Genomic DNA, 27,389 nt, shown 5'->3' on the forward strand with positions numbered 1-27,389 from the left:
AACATCTTTTTTTAGGCTTTATGTTTATTACCTTGATAAACAGTAAAATGCTGCCACAGCAATTACCTTGATGATAAAGAGTCTGTAGACAGATACTTCCTGTGTTCATTTCCTGCCCAGATAAGTCGCCAAAATCAGGGACTACCAATACAGGAAATGCTTTCAATAGGAACTTCCTATCTGTTAATATCTAATTCACTGAAAAGATCTAAGCCCTCTTGTTTGATATAAAGGTAATGTTCTACCTGTTACTATATAAACATTAAACAGCCACAGTACAACACATCTGTTGGTGTAAAACTTTAAGGCCAAAGCTGTTACACTGAACTATGAAATAGCCAGGCTGGGGTTTTTTTTTGTCACATTTTCCACTGCTGCAAACCAGAATGCTTCAAAATACTGTCAGATGAAAAGCAAGCAACCTCCCTCCAAAACCTTGTTGTCTGTGTCCTTTCCTTATCTGTATGTATCACCGAAGAAAATACGTTTCACTAGCCCTTGAGGAAGCCTACTCCAACAAATAGTTGAGAGCATATTCTAGGTATGTTTAAGAGTCACAGCCATCTCTTGCAATCCACAGTGACATGTATATTCAACCAAAATGACTGAAATGGAAATTTTGCCTTGCTCTACAGGGAAATAAAACCATGACTAACCTGTATGTTTGAACTTCTGCTAGGAAAAAGAGAAACCTAGAGCAAGAGAAAAGTAAACAAAGACAGAAAGCTTCCACTGCTATTCATAACTTCAGGGTAATTGCTTTCAGGCACATGAAAAGAATGAATGAGAATTTACAAAATTTAAGTGAAACTGGCCAAAATGAAGTTAAAAGTATTTGGCCAATGGCCTGACTGGAGCCAGGCGTTCACCCAAATTATTCAGGAGCTTCTCCCAAATTTTGTGTTGTTTTGCCACTGATTCCTTTGGAGCCATTCCAGTTTTCTGCCACCGTGACTGAGATTGCTATCTTGGCCCTTCTGCATAGAGTTGAATAGTCCTTTGCTATTCTGGCTTCATATATGTTGCACCTTTTCATATTTGAAGAAGAGACCCATGTTCAGTTATCTTCCCAGACTACTCTGCTAGAGCTGTGTTACTACAGGCTGGGAATCTGAGGCTGGATTTATAGACCCTTCCAGAGACAGTACTGAATACATCACTTGGAGCACTGGCTGTCAAATGGGAGAGCAGGTCAGGTGGGGACTGGACCCAAAAGCCAGTTACTGCAGATTGTTTCTGCAAGTTGATGTTAGTTTTGACAAGTAACTTCCACAAGGCCATGGATGAAGAAGCTCTAGGAAGTAGCCCCTTGGCTTTGGGTTCACAGAAGTGTTGGGGAAACATACTCTTTGTTCTGAAAGCAATGTTCCTCGGATGTGGTTAGTCAACTCTTATCTACTTGCATACATTTTTATTATTGTTAATCTTTGGCTTATTCACATCAGTTTCCCTCATGCGTAAGGTATTCCCTTGGAAGTGCTCAAACTTGTTGCTTTTTATTAATCAGATCAACTCACTAAAGTGGTGGCCAGAGACATTTTTCACATTATTTCCATACAGCCATTACCTTTTAAAAAATTTCCCTGCAATTTGTCATCAAGGCACCGTTACACGTACCATTTTCATGGAATTCAGAATCTGATTGTTTAGTCTATGTAAAGAGGGAAAAAAGAGGGGGATCCTGTGCCTTTAATGTTGTTTATAACGGTTGGACAGAGCTTGTCAGGTGAAGGTTAATTGCTCTCCAGTTAAAGCAGTTCTCTGCACAGATGGGTTATCAGGGCTGAACACTCGTTACAAGATTAATCTCATTTCCGACAAGACTTCCCTTTCCTTCAACTGATTTTTGCTCAGCCATTGGACCTGTCACCAGCCGTTAAAAGAAGGGTGGGTTACCTCTGGGATATTAATGCTTATGTGCAGTGAAACAATACAAAGTGTGTGTCATATCGGTAGGGAACATCTTTAGGAGACAGCACATTTCAGTGCTGTTCTGAAGGTCGAGATTCATAAACAACAAGAAACAATCAGGAACATTTGTATTAACCCTATTAATGAACACAAACTCCAGCAACCATCTGCAGGATTACTTTTCATGCGCGTTTTCTTCTAAATGTGGTATTTTTTTAGTTCCAAAGGTGTAATTTCTGTTGAAAAAGTAGCCACTTGTGAATGTGGAATCCAGGACACTTCTGTTCAGTTGATTAACTGATAGATATGGCCACTTCGGTTAATGCTTTTTTCAATGAGAGGAATTCTATCATGGTGAAAACTTGAAGAAATTTCAGACTTTGGGAGTTTTCTTTTAGACTCTTAGTAAACCTGTTGAAATTTCCTCTTTCTCTAAGCTGGAGTAAATCAGAACTGGATCCACTATATGCAACGGGCTACAGAGGTATAAGATGGATGTAAAGTGAGAGGAGAACCAGGCACATCATGTTCTTAGCATAATATTGCCTTGCTAGTCAAGATTGAAGCAGATCTGCCAGTCTGGTCTATTCTGATCCTAAACAGTTGGATGGACTGAGTTCAAGGAAGCTACAGCATGAACACAAATGTCTCACTGGAGTTCTGGGTTTATTTCAGGAGTTCTGATTTAACCAAAATAACACAACTTGGCAGAAGTCTCTGGCTGCCAGGTTTCTTCCATGCAGCTTTAGTCAGTAAATTCCAAAACACTAAACAAATATTCAAGGCAACAAACAGGGTAGCTCTTATGTTTCCTCAGAGTTTCCTGTCCTGGCTTTGGATCAGCACAATTCTGTTGATGGTGCTGAGTCTCTCCGTTGCCTTCAGTGAACTTTGAATCGGGCTGGGTTGCCTCAGCCAAAAAATGAAGCTCTGTGGAGGGTGGCAGGCAGCACAGTATTCACTGAATGGTCGTTGTAGATGTGATCCATCAAACTGCAAAAACGCATGCTAAACTGAAATTGTCTGAGCTATTCCACTGATGGTTTAGATTAAGAGTGTGCAAATGTGCCTTATTGTGATGGGCTCTGCAATGGTGAGGTGATGTCACCCATCTTTTTGTTGAACTAATGATACAAATCCAGCACATTTCATACACCTGTAAGGACAAAGGTGTCTGCATATGTACAGCATTAGTTTAAATACTGAGGAGATTTTTGTCTAAGGAGACACCAGAAAATCATGTTATTTCTTCTGGCTTTATAATGAGAATATAGGGAAAAGATACAAAGAGGGAGATCATCACCTTTATCTGATAAATGCACGGCTAAAAAACTGTCATTGTTCCCATACATGGGGCTCCTACATAATGAAAAGAACAGGTCTGTATTCACAATACTGGTCAAGAAACAGTTATTCTCCTAAAATTTTTCCAGTGAAGGACTTAACTGAAACTGTTTATTTTTTTATTTCTGCTTTATAAACATTTTACAAAACTAACAAGTTATATAAGAAATGGTGTTTTGTTAGAAAATGCCTATCCTCTACAAGCTTCTGACAATTTCTTAATTTTCTTTTTTGTTTTCTTTTAATCATCAAAGTAGTCTAATAACCTTACTCCTGAATTCATAGGGGTTTTTAAATACTGGTGAGACTAAAAATAGATTCTCCTTTAATTTAGAATCCCCAGGTTTTAAGGAAATGTACTCACTACAGTTATAAAGCTGAAGTGAAAGATAGACAGGAATGTAACCTCTGGATGTCATACTCTTCAGCAGTATGCATTCAGAGCCAAAGAAACTCAAGTAAGTGGATTCCATTACTGGTTCTAATAAGATAGGAAAAGTGCATAGTAAATCTTTACAATCCCAACTAAATCATTAGTGTTTTATGCCAAAGGAGGCAAGTTTAGCAGAAAGTCTTTAAGTGGACCAGGTTGAACTTTACAGGGTGGGAGGGGAGGGGGGAGCCCAGGAAAGTATCTGAAGTAGGTTGTTAAATCTCTGTTTAGAGCCCTGAATAAAGATCTTGATTTTCCAAGGTGCTGATCAACTTGAGAGTTCCCACTGTTTTTGCTGAAAGAAAACAGAGACTTTGGATGGATCTGATTTTTTAAAAAAAAGCTACTTGTCAATGCTACCTTTCTAGAAAATTAAGGAAAATTTAAAGTGGTTAGATTTTTTTTTGTCTTAGGAAAAGTGTTTGTTTAGTAAAGTAATGTAATTGAAAGTTGAAGACATACAGGAGATGAGTTTGGGCAAAGTGGCTTTGCTGTACTTATATTTCTTCTTACTCCTCCCAACCTGTAGTTTTAACCAGCTAAAATGGTAGAAAACTGCAGTTTTACAAAACCTCTTCTTTATTTTCCCTCCCACCTTTAATATACAAAACAAGGGTTGGTTTTGTTTTGCAAAGTAGCAACTATCCCCTTTTAAACTCTTTAGACCTTTTGTTTGATGATGTTGTGTTAGGTTTTTATTTACACGTTTATCAATGGCATACTTTTGGACAAAAAATTGCCTATAGCAATTGCTGCTCATGCAATGCTTTTGCATTTTGTTTGCTTGCTTAGAGTGGGAAGCTTTAGGTCCAAGCGTTCAAAAATGGGATACTGATGAACAATGAATTGCAAAACTGCTTGGTGGGCAAATGTGTTGCAGACTTGACAACTATAAAATCTTTTTTGAAAAGTGCGTTAAAATAGATGTCACAAATCTGTTGAAGTAAAGCATGGTCTACAAAATATATGTGTAAATTATTCACTTTTAACTCATTTTGCATAAATGCTTTCTTCGTAATGGTGCTCAGGTTCTTTCCAATTAATGTGAATGTTAAATCTTGCCTGACTTCAGATTCACTTTTTTCACTCACATCTTCATCACATACTTAATCTAACTTTTTAGAAGCCAGATGAGACCAAATTCAATCTGAAGAATGTTTGCCTTCTAAGCTTGGGCTTTCATAGGGCTGTTTTCCTCTTTCCTTTCCTTTTGTTTGGCCTCAATATCTGTCAGTCTCAGCTGCTTTTTGGAGGATACAGTTCTTGCCAACTCTCACAATTTTTATCAGGAATCTCATGATATTTAGTGATTTTCTTAAAGGGCAGTCTCTTAAATTATGTGAATGCATGAGGACTTCAGTTTTCATTGACAAAAGACTCTCTAGTACTAAAGAATCTACACTAAAGGCTTAAAAGCCAGGAGGCAGACCCAAAGTGCACTGCTTTTAAGTGCTCTGTATTTCTGAGGCCTGACTTAAAGACTTGGAACATTTTATGTAATAGGGCTTAACTCAGCACAGGGTAGAGAGATCCTGCAGAACTACACATGCTGCCTGGACATTGATTATATGCTTCTTAAGGGCCTGCGTGACCCATTAGTACCACTTAGGTCTTGACCTCATCCTGTGTGCAGAGGTAGATGTCACACATAATGAGCACCTTGCCAAAGGGTCTGATGAAGATAAATAGTCAGTAACTTGGCATTTTAGGGTGTGCTTTTAATTAATAAAAATAATGTATCAATGCCTTCTCGTCATAGAATTGTAGAATCAACTAGGTTGGAAAAGACCTTTAAGATCAAGTCCAACCATTACTGCAGGACTTCCAAGACCACCACTAAGCCATATCACTGAGGACCTCATCTACACATGTTTCTGGTTTGTAAGCTGGGATTCAGATGGATTCTTGTCATCAGATGTCCAATATTAAGTCTTAATCCTGAAGCTGTACATAAATAAAAGTGAGAAATGTATTTTCTGTATAGTAACTGACAAAAGCCTCAGCTCATTTTTTAAAAGATGAAAATATGCAATGTTTGTAATATCACAAGTAAAAATTCACATCTATATATCTTAGTAGCAATTTTCTGTACAAATATTGCAGTTTAGGGGGCTTGAAGGCTTTTATAACACTGTAAAGGATCAATTAAGGAGGCTGGTATGTTGTTTGAGAAAGGTCAGTGTTACATGTGGTGTCTGTGAGCCCCAAGGCATTGCTTTCATTTTTTTTCCCTAGCTTCTCTTCTGTTCCTTTCTTTAGTGAAAAGAGGAAAACTCAGAGAAATTCAGAAGTTTCAATAAGAAGACAAAATATTACAAAATGTTCTCTATGAAAGTTTCAAGGTGGAAGTAGAGAGAAGGGGGCATGATAATGAAATTAAGGTGACAATAAGGAGTATTTTATGTTTTTTTTTCAGTAAAGATATTCAGAATTCAGGAGATGATAGCTTAAAAATAATTTCAGGAATTTCAGGGAATAATGTATTTTATACTGTTTGTCTTATCTACCTTCCAAACCTTGAAATTTACAATTTTTTTTTTTTTCTAAAATGATAACAGCCTTAGGTTTTTAGCTGACTCTAGAATTTAGGTCAAAAGGAACTAAGGTTCAGCAAGATCATGAAAGCTGGCAGCTACTGTTGTTAAAAAGGAAGCTTGATAAATCCTTAGAATTAACTCTCTTAAAATCTTAGTTACATAAGATAATGTAAATAGGATTGGGATGATGTTATAAATGAAATTTCTAAGTCTGATAATGACACTAAAACTAAGCTGAGCAGAAGCAGGAACAATGCAATTGGCTTCAAAACAATTTACACACTACAGCATAAGCAGCTGGAGCAATAATAGTCAGTGTCAGTCAGTGCTGAAAAAAGCAAAGTGAAAGGTGGGAAAACAAAATCTGTCAAGGAAGTACTTTGCATCATGAAGTATCCTAAGGAAGACAAAGTTTTAGGCTTATTGAAACTATCCATTTAGTATACAAGGGACAGTAGCAGAAAAAACAGTCATTATACTCTGTATTTTCATGATGGTAAGTATAAACTGTAATCTCCAGTACTTCAGAGACCATTTCCAAGCACCAGACTTGTATAAATAAATGAGAATGTGGCCAAGCAAAGAAGAGAGGCAAATGCACAGAGAATCTAAAGCCCAAAGTAAAGCTATAAATTTGCATTTGCTTTTACAGAATAGTTGGCTGTTAGAGAAGACTTTTTTTGTGCAAAGACCCTAACCTTCTCTTAGTTAACACGCTGGAGCTGAAGCAGAGAGTTTTGCACTCTTCAGCCACAGACGCTGTGCAAAGGCCACTATCATGCTATAGGAGACCATCACTGCCAGCAGCGCTGCCCTCTGCAACGACAAAATGCCTTTCTTCCCAGGCACATTGTGTCAGGACAAAGGCAAGCACTTCCCTACCTGCCTTGTCATTAGAAAATGTCAAAGCAAGTAAGGGATATGATGCCTGTGGTGGTCCCAGCACAACCGTGGAAATAGTACACAAGTAGTCCTCAGCTGATACATGCGAATGCATTCTCCTTATCACACATATTGTTTACAGAGAGGTCATTTTGCAAAAGGCTTAGATAACATGTCAGAGATTTATGTAAGACTATTTGTAAACTCAGCTGGCTCAGAAAGAAACCATTGTGATTCCCTGGTCTGTGCTACTTCTAAAGAGCCCCAGCAGAGCTGGCATGAATAATGTGTTCAACCAGCCACTGTGTTTTTCCTAAGCTATGTCTTCTGTATTTGCTGTAGTATGAATGTGTTAATATCCATACTTTGTATTCCAGCCTGTTACCCAACATGTCCCCTAAATAGAAAACTGATTCTATCTATCTTCTTTTAGGTGACACAGGAAATTTAATGCAGAAGCTTGCAATAAAAGCGTTCAGTTCCCTGACCTTCAGTATCTTTTTATTTCTCCTTTCTCTTTGAGTATTCCTTTCTGTTTCACTTTCTAGGCTTCCTACAACCTGTGGGTTTGCTGATCAAATGTCAAAACATATCTCTGAACTAAAAATAAAATCAGAATTTGTTTAAGGTTAGTTTTGTACACTGCTCAAAAAAAAATCGCACCTCATTTGTCTCCATATATTGAAGTCTTACGAAGCTAAATGATGGATGCTCTGTCATAAAAATGGTAACCACTGTGGATATCTTCAGCATACCAAAGTCCTCATGACCATTACCTTGATTGACTGACTTTCTCATTTTCTCTGGTTGACTTTGTTTTACTCCAGCCAACAGCAAAATCCTCCAGTCTCAGACTTCAGACTTATTTTAATCATCCATATTCTTTTCTTCTCTAGATTTTTGATCTTCTTTAGTAATACTCCATCTCTTCCTCTCTTTTCTTTTTCACTCAGATTGCAATTTCTCTGATTTATGTAATCCTCAGTTGCCTTCAACTTCTAAACACATTTTTCTGAAGGGCAGCACTGGTTTCACACTGATTTGATTTTCACAGAAATATCTTACACCCCTTTCCACCAGAAATGCAGTTACCTGACTGCAAATTCAGGTCTTGTTGAAATGCTTGTAAAAGTGGCTTGCTTGAGTATCTTTCCCTCTAAATAATGATAATAAAGTATAATCAGTAATCTGATAATTATTCCTGTTGTTGCTGGCTAAGTACAGGACATTTTACCTTTTTTAATTCTCATGTTGTAAGCCCAGTGGGAACAGAAAATTATGTGCCACCAACGAATCACAGCAAGCTTTGTTCGTGCATGATCCTATTGCTAATGACTTGGGCAGAGCACTAGAAAGGAGGCTTCTCAATTATATTCAAAAATCCACAGTATACCTTGAAAGTTTCTATTTTCAGAAACAGCTGCTTTTTTTTTTCAGGTTCCCATCTGAGACACTCACTGTGATTTTCAGAGCTTTTCCATTTCCCACAGAATTGGTGTCATTACTAACCTCTCTGCACTTTTAATCTGGCATGAAATAGGACTTTATAATACTCAGTTGCTAAAATTTCATAGGCTGCCAGAAAGCTCAGTTAATGCTGAAGTTATTCTAGTGCTTACAGGAACATCTATAAATTAAAGGCTATTAGCACTTACTTGCAAATAGTTCTATTTATGTCAATAGAAGTGCTCGTATTACAGATCATCGTGGAAGGCAAAATTTTTAGCTAACAATTTTTGGTGCAAGAATTGTACTTTTTAGTGCAAGAATTGGCAATTTCACTGAAACCTAAAAAGTATTGTAAGAGTTAGAAAAATATCCTCAGGGTTCTTACTAGAAATAATGAATCAGAAACTCTGGAATTTGAGAACTGATTAAAAAATTATTTGTGCATGTGACAAATGTAATATTTAGTGTACTTAACATACAAAGCCTATTTGTAGAAAAAGTAGAATACAAAAAGATGCAGCAGGAATTTTAGCTGTTTCTAGCAAACATTTTTTCCATAGTCGTGACTGAAGTCTGAAGCTTCAGAGGGTAATAAACAGCTTTAAAACATGCCAGGTCAGTGATGAAATACTCAACATGAGGAAGCAAAAATCTTCCTGAAGCCTTAGATCTGTTTTCCATATCCTTACAAAAGAATTGGTTTCTGAAGATCTGGTTTAGATTTTTATCTTTCTGGAAGTGTCTTATAAGAAAGATTTTGTGTATTTATAAAACATTCAGAAGAGCCAGGGTTCTCTTACTAAAACCAATTATGTGTTTCTGTTAACCCTGATGGAACAAAATTAGTTTGCCTTGAATAATAATTTTGTTTGGTAAAATTAGTGTTTGAAATCCTCAGAAATCAGTTTGTATTTGGCTGGCTGCAGAATTAAAATCTTCAGAAATTCATGTTTTAAACAGATGCCTAGTGCAAACATGGATGCTTGAGGCTGGGCGCTTATGTGTATAATTATTTGCTTGACTTGCAAATGTATTGAACACCCATCACTACAAAAGCCTCATTAACTGGATGTGTTCCAGGCAAATTGAATGATATATTAAGAATATATAAGAAATATATGAGAATTTCCTTGCTCAAATTCCAATCTTCAGTCTGTCAAGCTCTCAGAGGGAAAATAAGGAATAAAAGACCACCTTCCTGTGCTCATGTCAAGTGCTATTACCAGCTTACTGTTGCCTTTGGCTTACCTCAGCTGTTGGCAGCTCCTGACATTATCAAAAGCCAAGCCCCAGTGCTGCATTAGGGCAGGAGGATTCTGCACAAGAGGGATGAGATCCATCTTCCCTGTGGTGGGATGTGCTGCATTAGGGAATTTGCTCCTTAGGGAAGGAGCCTGCAGGGATATTCCCTCCCACCCTGTACAGGTATCTATAGCAGGGAGGGTTTGCAGCTGACAGGGGCGAGCAGGAGGGCACCATCACTATTGCACATTGCATATTGCGCTCCTGCATGTTCTCTCCACTGTGAGGTCCAGGAGTGGTCTTGAGGCATTGAAAAGCATTTAAACATGGAGAGATCCATCCAGTTCCCCCTTTGCCACCATGATGCCGGCACAGAGAGGTAGATCAGCTAGAGCAGAGCCAGAGAAAACAGCTGCAGAGGGAGACAGGACAAGTATAAGTCATTTGTATGGTTTTAGCTGGGTTTCCTTCAGACTGAATAGCTCTTTGCTTTTCCCTCCCCCTTCCTCAGTCTCTTCACCTTGACTCCACTTTTTGCCTGACAAACATAGTAGCCTTTCATTTCTTGGTATCTTCTGTGTAGCTCATTCTAATTGAAAAATAACTTCTGGCACAACTGTGACAGTCACACTGGTCACACCATGCACTTAACTTGTGCTTTGTATTTATTGCCCTCAACTTGTGTCCCTTCTGTGTTAGCTGCAAGTGTTCTGTGACAAACTCTAACTACTGCTTTGCCTTAGTTCTGTGCCTAAGATAGCAGTTCATTTATTTCTTGCATCTAGCACTGCATAACAGTCATGGTTATTAAACATTACTGAGGCCTTTGAAAGATCCTTTTTGCTGCAGTACTATGGCAGTTTATAAGTCTGTAGTAGGAAGTCCTTATAACATGATATGAGTGTTGCCGCATGTCTCCTTCTCTGTAGAGTATACCTTTCATAGTAATACCAGGTCTTTCTGACACATGGTAGTGTTTTGGATTGTGGGTTTTAATTACAAGTGACTGCAAAGTCTGTAGTTTTGTGTCTTTTACCAACAGAAAAAAGAAATTAACTCCTTTTTTTTTTTTTCACTGCAAAAGCAGTGTCTCCCTACCCAAAGATTTCAAAGCTGGTAGATTCTTGATTTTGGGAAAAACATTCTAGTTGTTGTATTGGTTCTTTCTTACTTGTGTAAGAACTTGTGTACAATGTTTCTTTCTTACTTGTGTAATTGTAGACAGCAAAGCTGAAATAATTTGTTCCTGTCTTACTTTTATTCCTTTTTTTCTGCTTTTATATCCTTGACAAGCCCAATATGGAAGCAGGATTCTAAAATGGCATGGTGACATTTATCATTGACTTCTACCACGTGTGTTTAAATGAGCATTATGCACTACACCTGTGGGAGTTTAGTGTATGGGTTTGCTTGGTTTACTGAACACTGGGAACTTTGGAGATTGCTCAGGTCAGACAACAACTAAATCAACATGATCTTCTGGTCTTCCCTTCTTACAGAACGACATGCATAATTTTGCTTTATTTAGTCCATGCTTTCATTTTATTAGATTTCAGAGAAGCATAAACGGTGTCTGTTTACATTCCTTACTGATTCAACTTGAAATTATGACCAAGTATGGCTTGAGTAGCCTATAAAAAGATATGGTAGTTTGTGGCTCTCAGACATATAAAGGTGTTCCTGGAAGCTCAAAACCCAGAGTGCAAATCAGTTAGTCTTCTCGATGATTTTGAAACCTCAAATCCTTTGAAATAATTGGCAACTTGCCTATTGCATATTTACAGTTACACAACTCTTCCTCTCTGTGACTTTTAAAAGTTCCTCCTTCCTTTCTCCTTTAAGTCCTCTGGCAGCATCAAAACATCTCTCCCTCTCTCTCTTTCCCCCCTCCTCAGCCCTCCCCGTTCTAGCTCTCTCTCTCCTTAGTATGGCACATTGTTCTGTGGAAATGGGTTGTTTTGAGTTCACACTTTGTTTTCCTGCTGTTTTTCTGGAAGCTGGATGTGGCACGAAAGATACGGGAATAGCTTATAGGAAATGATTTTGTTTGGGGAAATGATAAAAGAGAAACAGCCTACATACCTCTCCTGTATGTTTGAAGGCATAGCATACAGTATATAAATGCATTTCAAGGATCATTTTTAATGCAAACCAAAGAAAAACAAATCAAAATCTTTTAGCATATCTTAAGTTTTGCATTCACACAGCTTCACTTCATCTAATAATGCTTATTAGATGCTTGGTCTTACTATCGAGGTATGGAGAAAAGCATCTTAATATTTTCTACTGCTGTAGTAAATGCATCTCTCAGGGTTCTGGACTTGAAATTGTCTTAATTTCATCAATTTCTCTGCTCGCTTTTAATCAATGGCAGCAGATGGTCTTTTCCTTCTGGAGCTAAAGATGGTGTCACTGAAAAATACAGTCAATATCAGAGCTACAGGGCATGGTTTTCGTAAGAGTGGTAATGTTGGTAATCACTAGTTAAGAAAAGATAGTGCTACAGGGAATAATTGCAGGATTTTTCTTGTTGCCCATCAAAGATATTGCCATGTGTGTTTTCCTTTTCTTCTTCACATGTACCATTAAAAATTGGCCACAACCTGTTTCTGCTGTATATGAGATTCAACAGAAAACATGGTTGCAGAGCCTGAAGTTGTACAGTAAAGATGAAGGTTGAATTTGTGAGGTAGTTCTCATAAAAAAGGGAAAAAGAATGATAAAAGTTGATTTACTGCAATAATTAATATTCTGTGATTTTGGATTGGTGATTTTGTTTAGAAAGACATTGCTTAAAATTGCTTAAATGAAGTAACAAGTTTAAAAGGAAAATCACAAGTGTATTTGGGATTAATTTTGTTTTTACTGTCACAAAGCAATTTTTAATTTGTATGTGAGGTTTTCCTGTTGTGGTTGTTCTGTTTTATTTGTTTTGGGACAAACAAAGAACATTCACTCCAACCTTTGTCTGTCAGAGATATGAAACAACTTTCTTCTTCTGATCCATTGGTTTGGCTACCTGTCTAACTGCGATATATTGAAAACCATGCCAGTCTCTTTGACTGATCTCGTAGTTAATGTTTGAGCTAAACATAACAATATCTTTACCTTATACTGGTTCAGCAGAGCAGGTTAAATGTGCTTAAACATAAGCACGCACTTTATTGTTATTTTACTAAGCCCTCTCCTCTGTTAATCTTTGCATACACAGGAATGACATAATACTGTGTGTGACATTCAACCCCATATTAATTTCATTAGTCATGCTTTGTGGCAAATGACTAAAATAACGTATGCTGGAGTATGAAGCAAGATATTCATTATAAACAATTACAGGAAGGTATGTGAGGCTATACACTGTAAAGGTTATCGTGACAGGAAGTCATATTTTACATACACAGTGGGCATACTTGGAAAGTTCATTCTGAATTCAGAAAGATTGCCCATCTAAGCAATATTCTATGTGTTCATAAAATGGAGATTACCATGAGAAACTTATAATACTATATATGTATATGTTCAATGTATACATGGAAGATCCAGAATAAAAGGTGGCCGAGGAAAAGGAAGAATAATGTAAACAAACCCACTTTCTCTTAGTGTTATGCAAAAATGGAGAGCACTCCTTAATGTAGTGATTTTTGAAAAAGCAATAGCAGTTTTCATTTTAATTCCAGTTATCTAATGCAGAGAAGTCAGCAAAAAATATCAAGACAAATACACTTGGAAGTAAATAGAAGCATCCGTACAAATAAAGATGGCTTAAGCAGTTTGCAAAAGCTATCAAACAAGAAATTAGTAAGTGTTGGATGCAATAACTGTTCTTTAAATAGGAAGGTAAGAATTTTAAATATGTGTGAAAGTGAACACGGGGGAGCATCTGAGACCTTGTCAGCCTGATGCAGCTGGCAAGAGGATCTCCAGCTCCAGGAGGTCCCTGAAGAGGAAGTTGAGTTGCAGGGAAGTACCCCTGCAGGTGCCCAAGAAGGGCTCCTCCTCGTTCTCCCTAGGCTGACGATGAGCCTGGCTGCTCATTTGAGAGGACCAGCCAGGTTTAATGGACAACATGCCCAGTTTGCTTTCCCACTATTTCTTTGGGGTAGCTAAAGGTACATTTGGAGCTAAGGTCCCCAGAAAATGTGGTCTTTCCAAGCAGAATGTGACTCATCACACACACACACACACACACGTGTGTGCGCACGTGCAAAACCACCACACACAGAGGCACTACAGGGAAGTGATGGGTCACCTAGAAAGCTCAGTTCATGGCCATAATCCAATTGTTATTTCCTTAATGCTGTTAGACATTTGTAAAAACCAAAGGTTCACTGCAAAGGAAACTAATTTGGATGCTCTTTTCAGTTTTACCCAATATTTAATTATTTCATCAATTCAACAGCTGTAATGATCTCTTCATTCCTTCTATACATTTCTCATCACTCTGCTGATGAGTTTATCTTTGGTACATAGTATGCCTCATAGAAAAGTATTTTAATACCTGCATTAATTTTACTTTAAAATTTGTTCAGAAATTGAGGAGGGATTATCTAAAAATGTGTGTGTATATATACTTATGTGTATATATATATACAAAATAGGCATATATAATTATGTATAGAAATAAATATGTGGCAGGTCAACCCACCACAGTTAACAAATATTGAACTTAGTATAAATGTAATGTATAATCTTGAAGTTTGGGCTAAGTGGCAGGAAAAAGAACTGCAAATGTTACCCTTTTGTGATAGTACTGGACAAGTCTTTTGAATGAGGCAGAAAATAATCATGTAGTATCTTTATGTTAAGAGTTTTCTCAATAAAGTTCCCAAAACCAAAGTACCAGAGGAGTTACCATGTTCAAGCAAAGCCTTTAGTTCTGGACAAATGACTAACTCCAGTAAATGCATAGTAGTCCTTGAAGACATCCCATTCAAGCTGCCCATGATGCCAAAGAATTTAACAGCAACCAAGGAAAGGATAGGCTTGCATGCCTAGTGTGGGATCGGTGTCTAGTTTTGGGCAGCCGCTGTGGTTCCAAGACTCTTTCCCAATATTATTTTGATCTAATAGCAAAAGTTCATAGAGGGTGTGGCATGCAGCCCCTGTTCACTTCCAATTGGGCTGCTGGCCTCTTTAGAAACCTGCCACCTGTTTTGCCAAAGAAATCTTTGCTTGAAAAATTTCTGAAAAAGCCTCCAGATATTTATATTTTTTAACAAAGCAGAATGTTACCTGTTCCTTCAGAGTAATAAAGGCCTGTACTAGAAAAGCAAGGTGGAAGCAACAGGCTAGCCCTGGGCTGACGCGGAAATGGAACTTTATATCCAAGTTTTCCCAGTTTTCTAGGCATTTTGAAACCCTAGAGTTTAACAGGCAAGAAGGAAAAAACTTCAAGTTCATAATTGCCAATACTACCAAAACTAAAAGGAAGAAAAGTCTATTGTATTGACTGAAAAAAAGTCATTCAAACTTCAGTGTTACAACTCTTTATGTAGGTGGAAGTGCTAAAATAAGCATACAAAGCTACAGTTTCTGAAAAATGTGTATACAATATATAACCTGCAGGATACAAGTGTATTGTTTTTACCACTGGTGAATTAAAGTTGACATAATTATTCAGGAATATGTATTCTGAGCCCAACTGATCATTGTGCTGCTCCAGCCCTACAGCCACCTAACTCTGTTCGTTCAGCTGCTGGTACAGCAGATAAAACATGGTGTTGCTTCAGCCTCTGAGTAGCTTGCCAGCACTCTGCACATAGAATCATAGAATCATAGGATACTTAGGATTGGAAAGGATCTCAAGATCATCTAGTTCCAAACCCCCTGCCATGGCAGAAGGAAAATCAGAATCAGATTCATCACTGTGTAGCACTATCTTATCTGCTTCATTTCCTAGGCTTTTTGATACAGTCTTGTGAATTTTGAGGTCCACTTTCATTCAGAAGCCTCATGCAGTTCTTTGGTGGTTGTGCATGGGCAGAGCTGTTTTCAGGCATACTCCTCTTGAAGTCAGCTTGGGCATTGAACATACACTGAAGCAGATGCAGGGTGGAGGCTTTCATCACTGCATTTGAACAAGCCCACTGCATTGCTTTGATGGTGCCCAGGGCATGTGACATATATGAAAGTTTCCTATTTCCATTTGTTAACTCTTGGTTAGGGGTTAAACTATTCATTTGCATTTTACTGCTAGTTAAAGACTGCAGATGAAATAGTTATGAAATGGCAGCTCTTTAAATCAGACACTCATGGACACTTCCTGATCTCTGGAAGTTAGTGTTTCATCAGCTGTACTTGGTGTGATAATTTTAATGTGTCAGATGCAGGGTAGTCCCAAGTATGGCGTGGAGCTTGGAATGAAGGGGATATGCTTTCTAAGCAAAAAACCAATTTTATCCATTCTTACAAAAGGTTCCCCATCTGCATTAGTGGAATGATGATTTTTTTCTTATTTTATGCAGCACTTGAGCAACTGGAGTGAATGCCTCATGCTACAGATATTACCCTATGATGAAAGGAGGTATCTAAAATAACTTGGGCAAAAATAGGGTTTGCTGACATTTCAGTAATGACTGTATATTAGAACTGATGATAAAGCACCACAGTCTACATTTGAATTTATAATGTTTCAGAATTTGTTCTTTAAGACACAAAATGTTAAACCTTTGGGCTTAGCTGTGAGACCTCTATTCACATTACCAGTCCTGGTGAAGCCAGGAGGATGACTTACACAGAGGCCTGTAGGATCAGTCCTTAAACATCTGCTGTTGTTTTCCAGAAATGAATCTAGCCTGCAATTTCATAACATGATTTTGATGGATGCTTGGTTATTCCTTTTTTCAAGAGGGACTGTGGCAGTGTCTCTCCTTTGCTTCCAAACATCCTTTGTATTTTTCTCAGCAAGAGGTGAAGATAATCAGATAAGTGGCAGCACTGGGCCTGTGTTTGGATTAACACTGACTACCCAAGTGCTCTTTGCAAATACGTGAAGGATGTTAGCTGAGCTGGCAATAAGATTCTCATGAGTGGAGGTGAGGACAACATCTGTCTTTCCTATCTTGTACTTGCCAAGGCTTTTTGTTGTTCCTGAACTCTCTCATGAATATAATATGTGGATTTTTGTATGATCTAATGAATCCAAGACTCAGAAATTTAGAAGGAAAATGTATTCCAGATGTGTGCTACAATTCCTGACTCAGGTGACTGCATTTTAAGTAGTAACCTTTTCCAGTATGTTCCACACACCATATTGAATATCTTACAAAACCACTTCTTTAGTGAATGGTCAGAAGAGAGTTGTAAGAGCATCATGATTAATAAGGTATAGTAAGGCTGAAACAGCAATCATTTGCCTGTTGTTTCACTGATTATTGCTAGATGCAATGAATCCAAGGCTTAAAGACTTGGCTTTAAAGCAGGACTGCAAATTTCAGCTAGAAGCTCTTTAAGCAGTTCAACCACAGCTTGCTTTATCATGTGATGCCTGTGGCAGACATGAGCAGAGTTTCAGACTGGAAGACTGCCTGCTCTGTGAGGTTCTGGTGTCCATCCTCACGTATGGTCTCTGTCCCAGCATGGAAATGACATTCCTGGCCTGTTTGAAATTAGGCTTTCACTCCAGATAACAGCTTCCTAGAGCATCAGAAGATGCAATCTGGGGAAGAATAGAAAGAAGATGAGCAAGCCAGAAGAGTGACTTGGTAAAGTGTGGAGTGGCTGTGTACCAAGGTGCATACCATGTGCTCACTTGCACTTTTGCCTGTTCTTTCTTTCAGTTACAATTGTATGTAATTGGATCGCACACAATTTCAACAAGTACACAAGCAATATTGAGTGCAAAAAAGCATGGAAACGCTTAATAGAGCTAGTTGCCTGATCTTAATCAGAACAATCTTCCTTCAGAAAGTGCAGGTCCTCTCCAAGTATAATTGTCTATTAGAATATTTTGACATCTGCAGAACACACGCCAGTGTGTTACAATTCTTTCTTTTAATAAATGTTTTGGTAAAAGTTTTTGTATAACAGGTTTGTGTCTAAGTTAAAATGAAAATAATTCCCAGTATATCAGAGTTCTTCATAGAATAGAGAATTATTTTTTCTGACCGACCATAGACATCCGACAAGTGATAGGAGACAGCCTGTGTCTGAATGGATTGTGGCTGTGTGGAGGTCTAAGTTTGTGCTTCTGTATATATTATCATGAAGTCAGATTAGAGAAGAACTAGAAGCTGATTACATTAATGAGGAAAAATATCATAAATCTATTGTGTTTAAAAAAAAAATGACAAAAAATAGGTTATATAAATGCAATGACATATGGCAAAGCTAATTAAAATTTCTCAATTCCATTGTTATTGCGAGCCCCTCTGAGTCAAGGGTAACAGTCCTGTTTTGGTGTGTGGGATTGCTGACTCCAACAAGATGACTCTACAAGTAATAAATATGTTTTACTGTCTGCAGCATCTCTCAGTGCACAATGAGGGTTGTTGCTTTATTTGTTTCTCCTCATGCATCCTCCTCTTTATGTGTAGTTCATGCCCAGTGTCCAACTGGTTTGCAGTCAATATTTTTCATCCTACTACTGTGCTATTGTCTGCTACCATTTTGACAGTTCTGGCCAGTATGCTCCTGATTGTCAAAGTTCTAGAAACATTTTTTTGAGCAGCAAATCGTATGATAGATTTTAGGCAGACAATTGGCACAAACAAAGATCTACTAAACCTTTTCTGTTACAGAGATTAAGCAGTAAACCATGTAAATATTATAAGAAATGAAAAAAAGAAAAAAAAACAAAACCCAGAGTTTACTATTTTGAGATATACATATACACACACATAAAACGAGTGTACCTCCTGGAGATATGATTCCATTTGATTGCGGTACAAACAAGTGGAAATGCTATCATGTTTAAAGTGGAAGCTGGGTTGATGACATGGAGGGACAACGAACAAATGTATGTCATGCACAGAATGGCATGTTCCCTAACTGGAAGTAATTTGAGAAAAAACACCTTCAGGTTAGAATGGCCTCCAAAATCTTTTAGAATACTGCTGAAGTATTCTTAACCCAGTAACCATCAGCACAAACAAATTATGTGAGACAACTGCACACCTTATTGCCACCTTTAATCATTTCTTAAGTTTAATCAAACTTTAGGAAAAAAAAGTCTTTGCCTTTAAATCCTGACATTGCATTTAAAAGACAGGCCAGTGTTCATGTACTGATGAGAGCTACTTCACTCACATTTCCTGTAATTTCATGTTTGTAGGCCAAGTAATCTTGCATTTGATTAAGTAAACACCTTTGTCCTCATGACTTTATGCCTACTTTAAAGGCGTTGCTGTACCTATTGTTCTACAAATTGTCGGTCCGTTATTCTTTCAGTTTTATTAATCAGTGAAGTATAGGTCAAAACCAAATAGAGAAGTCATTTTGTTCTTTTTATCATTAGTATGGAAAGTCCAAGTAAGAAGTACAAGTGATGAAAAGAAAAAAACCCTTAATGAAGGAAAAGATTTTTATGTTTTGCTGGTGATGTCGTAAGAGTATGTGCAGAAAGGAAGATGAAATAAAGAAAATCCACGTCCAATATTGAGCTCAGATAATGCCAACAGCTCTACTTTACTGACTTGCATGAAAGACCTTCCCCAGCTGCCACTATAAGTTATATGTGTTGCTTTGTTCATACAATATTATCCTAGACACTAACTACAAGAAATGAAAGGCTTCATTTCTGAGCTGTCATAAGAATATATTGTTGTCATGTGAAATCCAAGATCACCCATCCACTACTAAAATTATTATCATAAAGGTACAAAACTTGGTGAGATTAAAAGCAGCATCTATTTTATAATATTTATAAAAGTTTACCTTGTTTTAGCCCACTTACTGCTTAATGTTGCCAAACTGCTCCAGAAACAGCATTATAATGGATTATTAAAAAAAAGCAAATGAGTAATGAAAAGTACTAGAAATACTACTAGAAATAGAACTGGTATCCATATTTAAAAAAACCTTGCCAAAAAAATTGTCAGTATTGATAGTTTTGTCTACGTTTATATATGGCCAGACCATGTGACTATTCTTTATAACAGTGAATGCTGACGGTATTTATATTACATTTGGTCCAAAAGCTTGGATTTAGAATTATTGGAAAAGTAACATTTTTAAGTCCCTGTGTTTAAGAAATAAATACCCATACTGCTTTCTGTCAGCTATTCAGTAAAGTAGTTTGCTGTTACTGCTTTTCTTTCATGGCTTATGTAGGGTTAAGGCTTGAAGGCTTTAATTATTAAGGTGAAATCAAGGAAAGACAAGATGAAACAATGCATGGAAGGAGTAGCTGAAGGACATTTTCTGTCTGTTTTAGAGGATATCATATTATGTCATATTCTTATATAGCTGAGAAATGTTTTGTACTTCTTAATGCTATTTTTATGCTTTCCACAATACAAATTTCACATGAGGTTGTATTGGTTTGTATGAAGTCTGATGGTTCAGCATCACCATGTCTTGCAAGATCATTGGATTCAGAAAAGCCTGGGCCAGAAATCCTCAGCTTTTAAGATCACTACGAGGAAGACAGCCAGCAGCTGCCAACCGTGGACACACGGCTCCCACCTGTCTGTTGCAGAAAATGTTTTCCTTGAATATTCAAAGACCACATATATCACCTGTAGGGGTTGTTGGTAAATTGACATCAGTGGTCCTAGCTGCATTTGAAGGACAGGACAGTTGGTATGTCTGAGTCCTGGCTGGCAAGATGAATAGCAGAGCAGATGTTACACATAGTTTCCATGTTTCCCACATTGAAACCTCAATCTCATTTATGTGAGAGAGGAAAGATGGTTAAAGAGGAAATAAAGCTAATTCTAGTTTAGACAATGTTCTTCGGTTATGCTGACTCCTCAAAATTGTGCAAAAGCTTAGATGGCCAGTTCAGCTTTTGTAATGTTCTCAAGGGAGGGGTGATGCATGTCCTGCTGTCCTTCAAGGCTGGCCAGCAAAGATCAGTAAGGACTTGGAGTAAATTATCAGAGATACTCACTATTGTAGAGTACACATTAATAAGTCTTTCACATAAGGATCGACCCAACCGTGTGCAAAGTTGGCAGAAACTCAGTTGTTCCTACAGAGCTTTTACAGACCTGTCAGCGTGCACTAACTGATAACTAGCAGGATGGAGTACAGATGAGTGCTTGCTATTAAATCAGAACAAAACTCCAGCTAGCAAAATGAGCTTTTTTTTATTTCTCCATGAATAATGAGGCTTTTTTTTTTTTTTACTGAAATGTGAATGAAGTCTGAGTCTGTCTCTTGGGTTAATTTATGTTTGTCTTGTTTTTGTCATAGTCTTTAGATATTCATATAACCATTATTAATTGGGATCATATTTGCAGCATTTGTTGTCCTCCTGAAGAAGTTAAAATGTGTGTACCTATTTGTGCAACATAATAGGCATCCATAGCACAAGCAATATATACTGTCATTAGTAATGCAAATAAATAGAAAAACCTTTTTTTGTTGTTGTTTACAGTTATACTTACCCTAGATATTCATAAATTGTTACATTAGGTGGAGTCAAGTTTAATAGGAACCAGAATAAATTTCCTTTGTTTCACATACATGTGGGACAATGAGAAATAATATCCATTATATAGTGATTGAAGCCTGTTTTGAAAAGGTCTATTAGTAAATGATTTACAGAGTAAAATAGCATTCTGCCTGTTGTATTTGCAACCTTGTATCTACTTTGTCCTGTATAATTCACACATTCATGCATGTATTGGAGCTAGCTCTTCCAAAATTAACATTTTATTTCATGGGGTTTGGCTCACGTATTAGCTCTACAGTGGGGCAGAAAAGAGGGAACTGTGCAGTAAATAGTCTCAGGCATGGGATGCATTGGTGGTTACCTGGGAAAACAGTTATGGACTGCTAAGAAAGAAATTTCTATTTTCCTTCTAGTGTAACATTTTCTCTTCATAGTTCTCGTGATACGATCCATGCTGCTTTACTACCCAAGCTCATCAAGTCCTCCTGCTGTCTCTCAGAGCAGTTTAGCCAGGGAGCCATCTTTGGGGAGCAAGGGACCAGCAGCTATCTCATCCTGCTCCTCCTTGAAAAGCAAGAGCTGTCTGCAGGCTTTCCCAGAAATAGCTTATCATAAAAGCTTCAGAACACCACCAGCAACAGTTTTTAGCAGGCCAGAGACACACAAGAGTCTGAGAGGCATGGGAAAAAGGAGAAGTGTTATTCTGGCATCCCTTCTGTCTTGCAGAAGCACATTCATGCCATCAGAGACCCAAGAGGCAGCATTTCAGTAGCTGGGCACAGGCTGGCAGAAGAGCGTGCAAAGCAGGGGTGTTAACTGGGGAGTTAATGGTGACAGCCTGGTGGGTGTCCTTTGCACTTGGATGATATCTGAAAAGCACTAATGAAATGGTGCAGATAGCTGCCTGAATTTTGCATCCTGCTCTGTAGCGAAAAGTGTTAGTGTTAGTGATTCAGTCACAAGTCTTGTGGCATTTGAATGACTGCTTGAGATCCCATTCCTCGAGTCCAGAGGTTAAGGGGTGATCTCAGTTTTCATCAGAAGTAATAAGAAGAGGTTGCAGAGAAAACTTCATGGGTCATATTAACATAGTGTGGCCCAAGGGCTCATAAACCAGCCAAGTAAAAGGAATGATAAATGCATACCCCCTTAAAATGAACAAATATAACTGCTGATTTTTAGGGCAGCGTGCAACTGCTGGAGCTTGTGCAAATCCTTTTCTGATAGCCAAGGAAGGCAGGAGCCTGCAGGCAGCCGCCCAGCTTCCCATCACTCTCTCTTTCCCCTCTCCCTTCTCCACCACGTCCTCCTCTGCTGCCAGAGCCACACAGTTTTATTGTCCTCCCATCGGCAGTCAGCTCAGGTCTGGCAGCAGCACAGGCCCACACAGGCTGCCTTGCGAGCATCCTACCCCAAATCTAGCTTCGGTTCACACCCCTGTTCTTGGCCCCTGCACCTCCAGCCATGGCCAGCTGGCTGCCTCCATGGCAGCTGTCATCTGGTGTACTGCACACCAGGCCTCCTCCACCGGCCTGGTGCTGGGGCTTGCACCAGAGTGCTGGCAGGGGCCACATTTGGTGGAGAGGGAGGTGTCAGGCTGCACTCATGTTTCACTTCATCATAGGGCAAAGCCATAGCACTAGGGTGGGAAGAGGGAGTTGCTGTTTGGGTTACTGTCTGTTTAGACCTCCCTATGTCCTATGTTCACCATAAGTAGCTCCTGGAGAGAGAGACTTTACCTTGGAAGGATGCTTTTGGAAGGGTGACCCCTCAGCCTGTGTTGTGCTGGGGACCAGCAGGAGGATAGGAACCCAGACCAGTTGCATGGCTAGGGAGCCTTGGCTCAGGCAGGAGGGTCCCTCTGGCAGCATCAGCCCTTCCCGTAGCTTCCCAATGGCATGCTGGCTGCCTGAGCCAGGCCCAAGCACTGCCTCACTGACTTCACTTGGCTCCAGATAACATGGGGAAGGAATTGGTGCCAATACAAATGCATGGTGGTGGGGAGAGAAGGTGGCCTTTTCTCCCTCTGCCATGTAGCCATGATGGCAGCCACCCTGCCACTGACAGGCCTGGTGAAACCTGCCACCCTTGAGGGTCATAACTGCAGTGCTGCCATGGGAGAGTGGCTAGAGAAGCCCTTCCCACAGTGCCAGAGAGGGATGCCCAGCCAGGAGGTGCACCAGGAAGGTTTGCCATGAGAGAGAGGGAGGTGAATGGTGGGTAAGGTGGACTGGTGGCAGGAACCTCTGCTAAAGCTGGCAGCAGATGCTGGCAGAAAGAGCAGGGTCCCTGGACTGGAGGTTGCACCCAGCTGTCTTGGCTCCCTGTCCAGAAGGGACTTGGCCTGGGTCCCAGAGGAAGGAAGAGGAGCTCCCAGTGAGTAAGCAAGGCCTGGCTTGGGTTGCTCCTTGCAGGGGCAGTTAAAGCAGAGATGGCAGCTTGCTTGCTACTCCAGTGTATCTGACCTTCTACCTGGGATGCCAGAGGTCTCAGATTTCCTGTCCTGCCCTCTCTTTCCTCCCAGCTCCTATCCTAGGGCCACTATTCCTAAGTGTTTGGTAGTGTGTGTTTGTGCATCTTCTCAGCTTCTGGTGGGAAGGGTCTCCAAAGGGGAGAGGTTGTCTTCCTGACATACACTGATGGCATGTCTGGCACCATGAATCCTCACCTCCACTGACAGCAGTACCATGCCTAAAAAGTAATGGACATTTAAGCAGATGACCAGCTGTTTATCTTCTCATGAGATAGACAAGCCCTTTACTCTGAAACATGGTCATGCTGACTTCTCCTCTCTGGTTTGCAGGAAGCGCTATCAGTGGTGAGTGAAGACCAGTCCTTGTTTGAGTGTGCCTACGGATCACCCCACCTTGCGAAGACAGAGATGACGGCCTCCTCCTCCAGTGAATATGGGCAGACATCAAAGATGAGTCCGCGTGTTCCGCAGCAAGACTGGTTATCACAGCCCCCAGCCAGAGTCACCATCAAGATGGAGTGTAACCCAAACCAAGTTAATGGGTCAAGGTAACAAGGCCAGTGTTAGCGTGGCTCAAGTTTACTTTTTCCAAAGATGTGTCTAACTCAGTTGTCTAAATCCAAATCTAGAAGCATTTTAGATGCCCTAAGGTGCTCCATCTAACCACCAGCTACTGTCCTAAGCCTACAGGTCTGCTGCATGTTGTGGGTCATACCTGCCAGCCCTATTCAGGTGTTGTGAAGGTTTCAAATGGTGCTACAGACACAGTCTTTTCATGAGCTTGTGCAACACTTTACCGTGTTTCTTCTTACTGAGGATAATTTTGGATGTGAATTTGTATTGCATGCTAAGTGAAAGAGTATTTATTCAAGTTAGCAAAATGTGAGTTTGCTGTAATCTGTCCCAGCAGCACTGATCCATGTAAGGGTGTGGTGTATGTGAAATAACACTCAATGGAAGCTCTGAAAATACAGTAACTTGGGCAGTTGCCTTTTGCTCTAAATAGAATCAGCAGAGAAGCACAGGAAGTAAATTCTTGTAGTGGCAGAGAGAGTGAACTATGTATCTTTACTTTTATATTTGATGTGAACAGTGCCAAAAAACATAACTGTGGAGCTGGATTTAAGAAAAAGAATATGCATGGAGACAAGCAGGGGAGTAGAAAGGAATAAGGAAAGAAATTAGTCAGTTCAACAGGCAGCAGCCACAGCATGTCAGTGCTTTAACAGTTACCTTGGGATGGTTTCTTTACCAATTTCTCTATGAAGGAGAACTGAATCAATTAAGTGGAAAGTAATGCAGTGAAGTTGTGTATATTGACTGGTAACTCCCCCAAGCATAGGAACACTCTATGGATTTCTTCCATCTGAAAAGCACAATGAAGATTTTTTTTTTTTTCCAAGGAAATTATCCAAACAAGTGCTTTCCTGTTTCAAATGTCTGACTGTCAAAACAGTTTTCCTTTGGTGTTGCTGAAGGGCAGAGGTCCAGAGAGTCAGTTGCTCTCAGTTGTTGGTGATGTACCAGTGAAGGCTGTGCTTCACACCTCTCTGGCACAAACACCTGTCTACAGATCTCATCTTCCAGGATCAGTTGTTTAGAAAAACCTCAACCATGAGCACTGTGGTTACTGTTCACACTTGCTGTGCTAAGGTGATGAGCATCACAAGCAGGGCAAAGTGGTTGGCAGCTTATCACATCTACACTTTCTGCCAGTAAAGGTGGAAATTGTGCTGAAGTCAAATAAGAATTTCTAGTGAATAGTCAAAGATTTGAGATACGAAGAAATAAATGGTGATCTGAAGTTACAGAGAATTAGAGAAGTCTTCTTGTAACTCTTCTTATTCAGAATTTATTCACAGCTTCAGTGAGTGGGTTTTTTTCTTTTTTTTTTTTTTGTGCTGAGCAAATGCACAGATATAATCACAAATGGAGTATTAATTCAAAACCAGGATCGCCTGCTTCCTAAAGCTTACCTCTAAGTATCTGTGCTGGCATTTCTTTAAGAGAACTAATCATAGTTTTTCACAGTGTAAATGTCATAAAATGCATGAGAGTAGATAATGTTAATTGCTACTGAGATTAGGGGTAATAATTTGTAATGTTATACTTAACTAAAGTCAGTCATTCACATACTCCTATTTTGGCATACTGCCAGATATTAAGGAAGAGTCTAGATTATACAGATTCATTTGCAATTGTTGCAATCACATTTTTTAAATCATCAAGCCAGAATCTTGAATTTGCTGTCTTGGATTCCTGAAATACATACCTAACCTGAATATTAATGCTCAGTTCATGAATCACAAGTATTTGGCTGTTTCTGTAGTAGTTTAGGGACAAAACTGCGTGAATAATTTTGTCTTTTATTAGCTGAAACTGTGTCCTGTCTAATCCTTGGTAGCAACACTGCTAAGGTTTATACTCTGATTAGGAACTCATACAAGCCCTGCCTTGCTATCCAGAGAGGCCTGAAAGCATTGTTGTGGATAGATATGTGTTTGAGTGTGCAGCTGGAAGAGATCCTGTGTTTAGGGCCTTTGCTTCTCTCCTGGGGGCTGTGCCATTGTTGAAAAAAAACCAGAAGTAACCCAGAGAGTGAGGAGCTGCAGTGGAGCCACAAGAGCAGTGTATCCCAGCTCTGCAGGGCTGGAGTTAGGCTCCCCATCTCTCATCTGAACCCTCAGCTTGCATTTTGCTGCCTGCCTGGCAGCTCGATCTCAGCAGGCAGGACAGGGCAGGCTTGTGTTCAACATATTTTACAACCTGCTGGCTGGGGTCATGGATCTGGGAGGCGATGAGGGGGATTTGCCACTCATCTCCCCAGCCTAAGATATATTCACCTTCTATATGTGAACTTTTCATGAATGGATAAGCATTCAGAAGCCTTGAATTAAACAGGCTGTTTGGACATATCTTCTAATGCCTATAATTTCTCCTTCCTTTGTGCTATTTTTGATTAGTGTATCCTAGTTTCTATTAATATCACCTTAGGCTGACACTCTGGCTACCTTCACAGTCAATAGACAGGAAATGGCTCCTGGTTTAGAATGCCTGAGTTGCCCTTTGTGAAGAGAAATATCTGCCTTTCCTACAGAGGTATCCTGGTCTTCACACTATCTGTTACTAGCAGAACAGGCATATACTTTTGCAAGGATGTATAATCTGAGCATTGGGAAATTGTCTATTTTGATAAGTCATGAGGCATAATTTTAATTCTCACTTTTCCAGCAGAGCTGTTAATTTTATAAAGACGTGATACCCAAGAGTTGCCAAGGCATCTGGAACCCCAGTAACATGGTTTTGCACTATCCTGACCACTTTTACCACCATTACAGAAGTAAAGGGATGAAGAGAAGCAATCTTGTGTGCCTCTTCTCTGAAAAAACAGCATTAGGTCTATCTACTCCATCATTTGGACTTGGAGTTTAGTGCAAATCAGCTGAGCAGCACATGAAGACTGAAAGTTCTTAATTTTTCTCTGGACAGTGTCACTCAGAGATACTTTATGTGTCCATCACTAGAAAATGAACAGCCCAGGGGTGGCCATTCTTTCCTGAT

At 39.2% G+C, this 27,389-nt stretch overlaps 1 protein-coding gene across 4 annotated transcripts in view; it reads left to right on the top strand.

The window, feature by feature from the left end:
* ERG (ETS transcription factor ERG) overlaps window positions 1-27,389 on the top strand; it is a 143,910-nt gene that overhangs the window by 88,930 nt on the left and 27,591 nt on the right. For all 4 annotated transcript variants that reach the window (XM_034074585.1, XM_034074582.1, XM_034074583.1 and 1 more), the window contains one exon: window positions 24,159-24,376. In XM_034074585.1, the coding sequence (XP_033930476.1) occupies window positions 24,237-24,376 (140 nt within the window). In that variant the 5' untranslated portion in view covers window positions 24,159-24,236. The remainder of the gene's footprint in view (window positions 1-24,158; window positions 24,377-27,389) is intronic.

Source organism: Melopsittacus undulatus, chromosome 2 (assembly GCF_012275295.1).
Source record: "Melopsittacus undulatus isolate bMelUnd1 chromosome 2, bMelUnd1.mat.Z, whole genome shotgun sequence".
NCBI classification, from domain to species: Eukaryota; Metazoa; Chordata; class Aves; order Psittaciformes; family Psittaculidae; genus Melopsittacus; species Melopsittacus undulatus.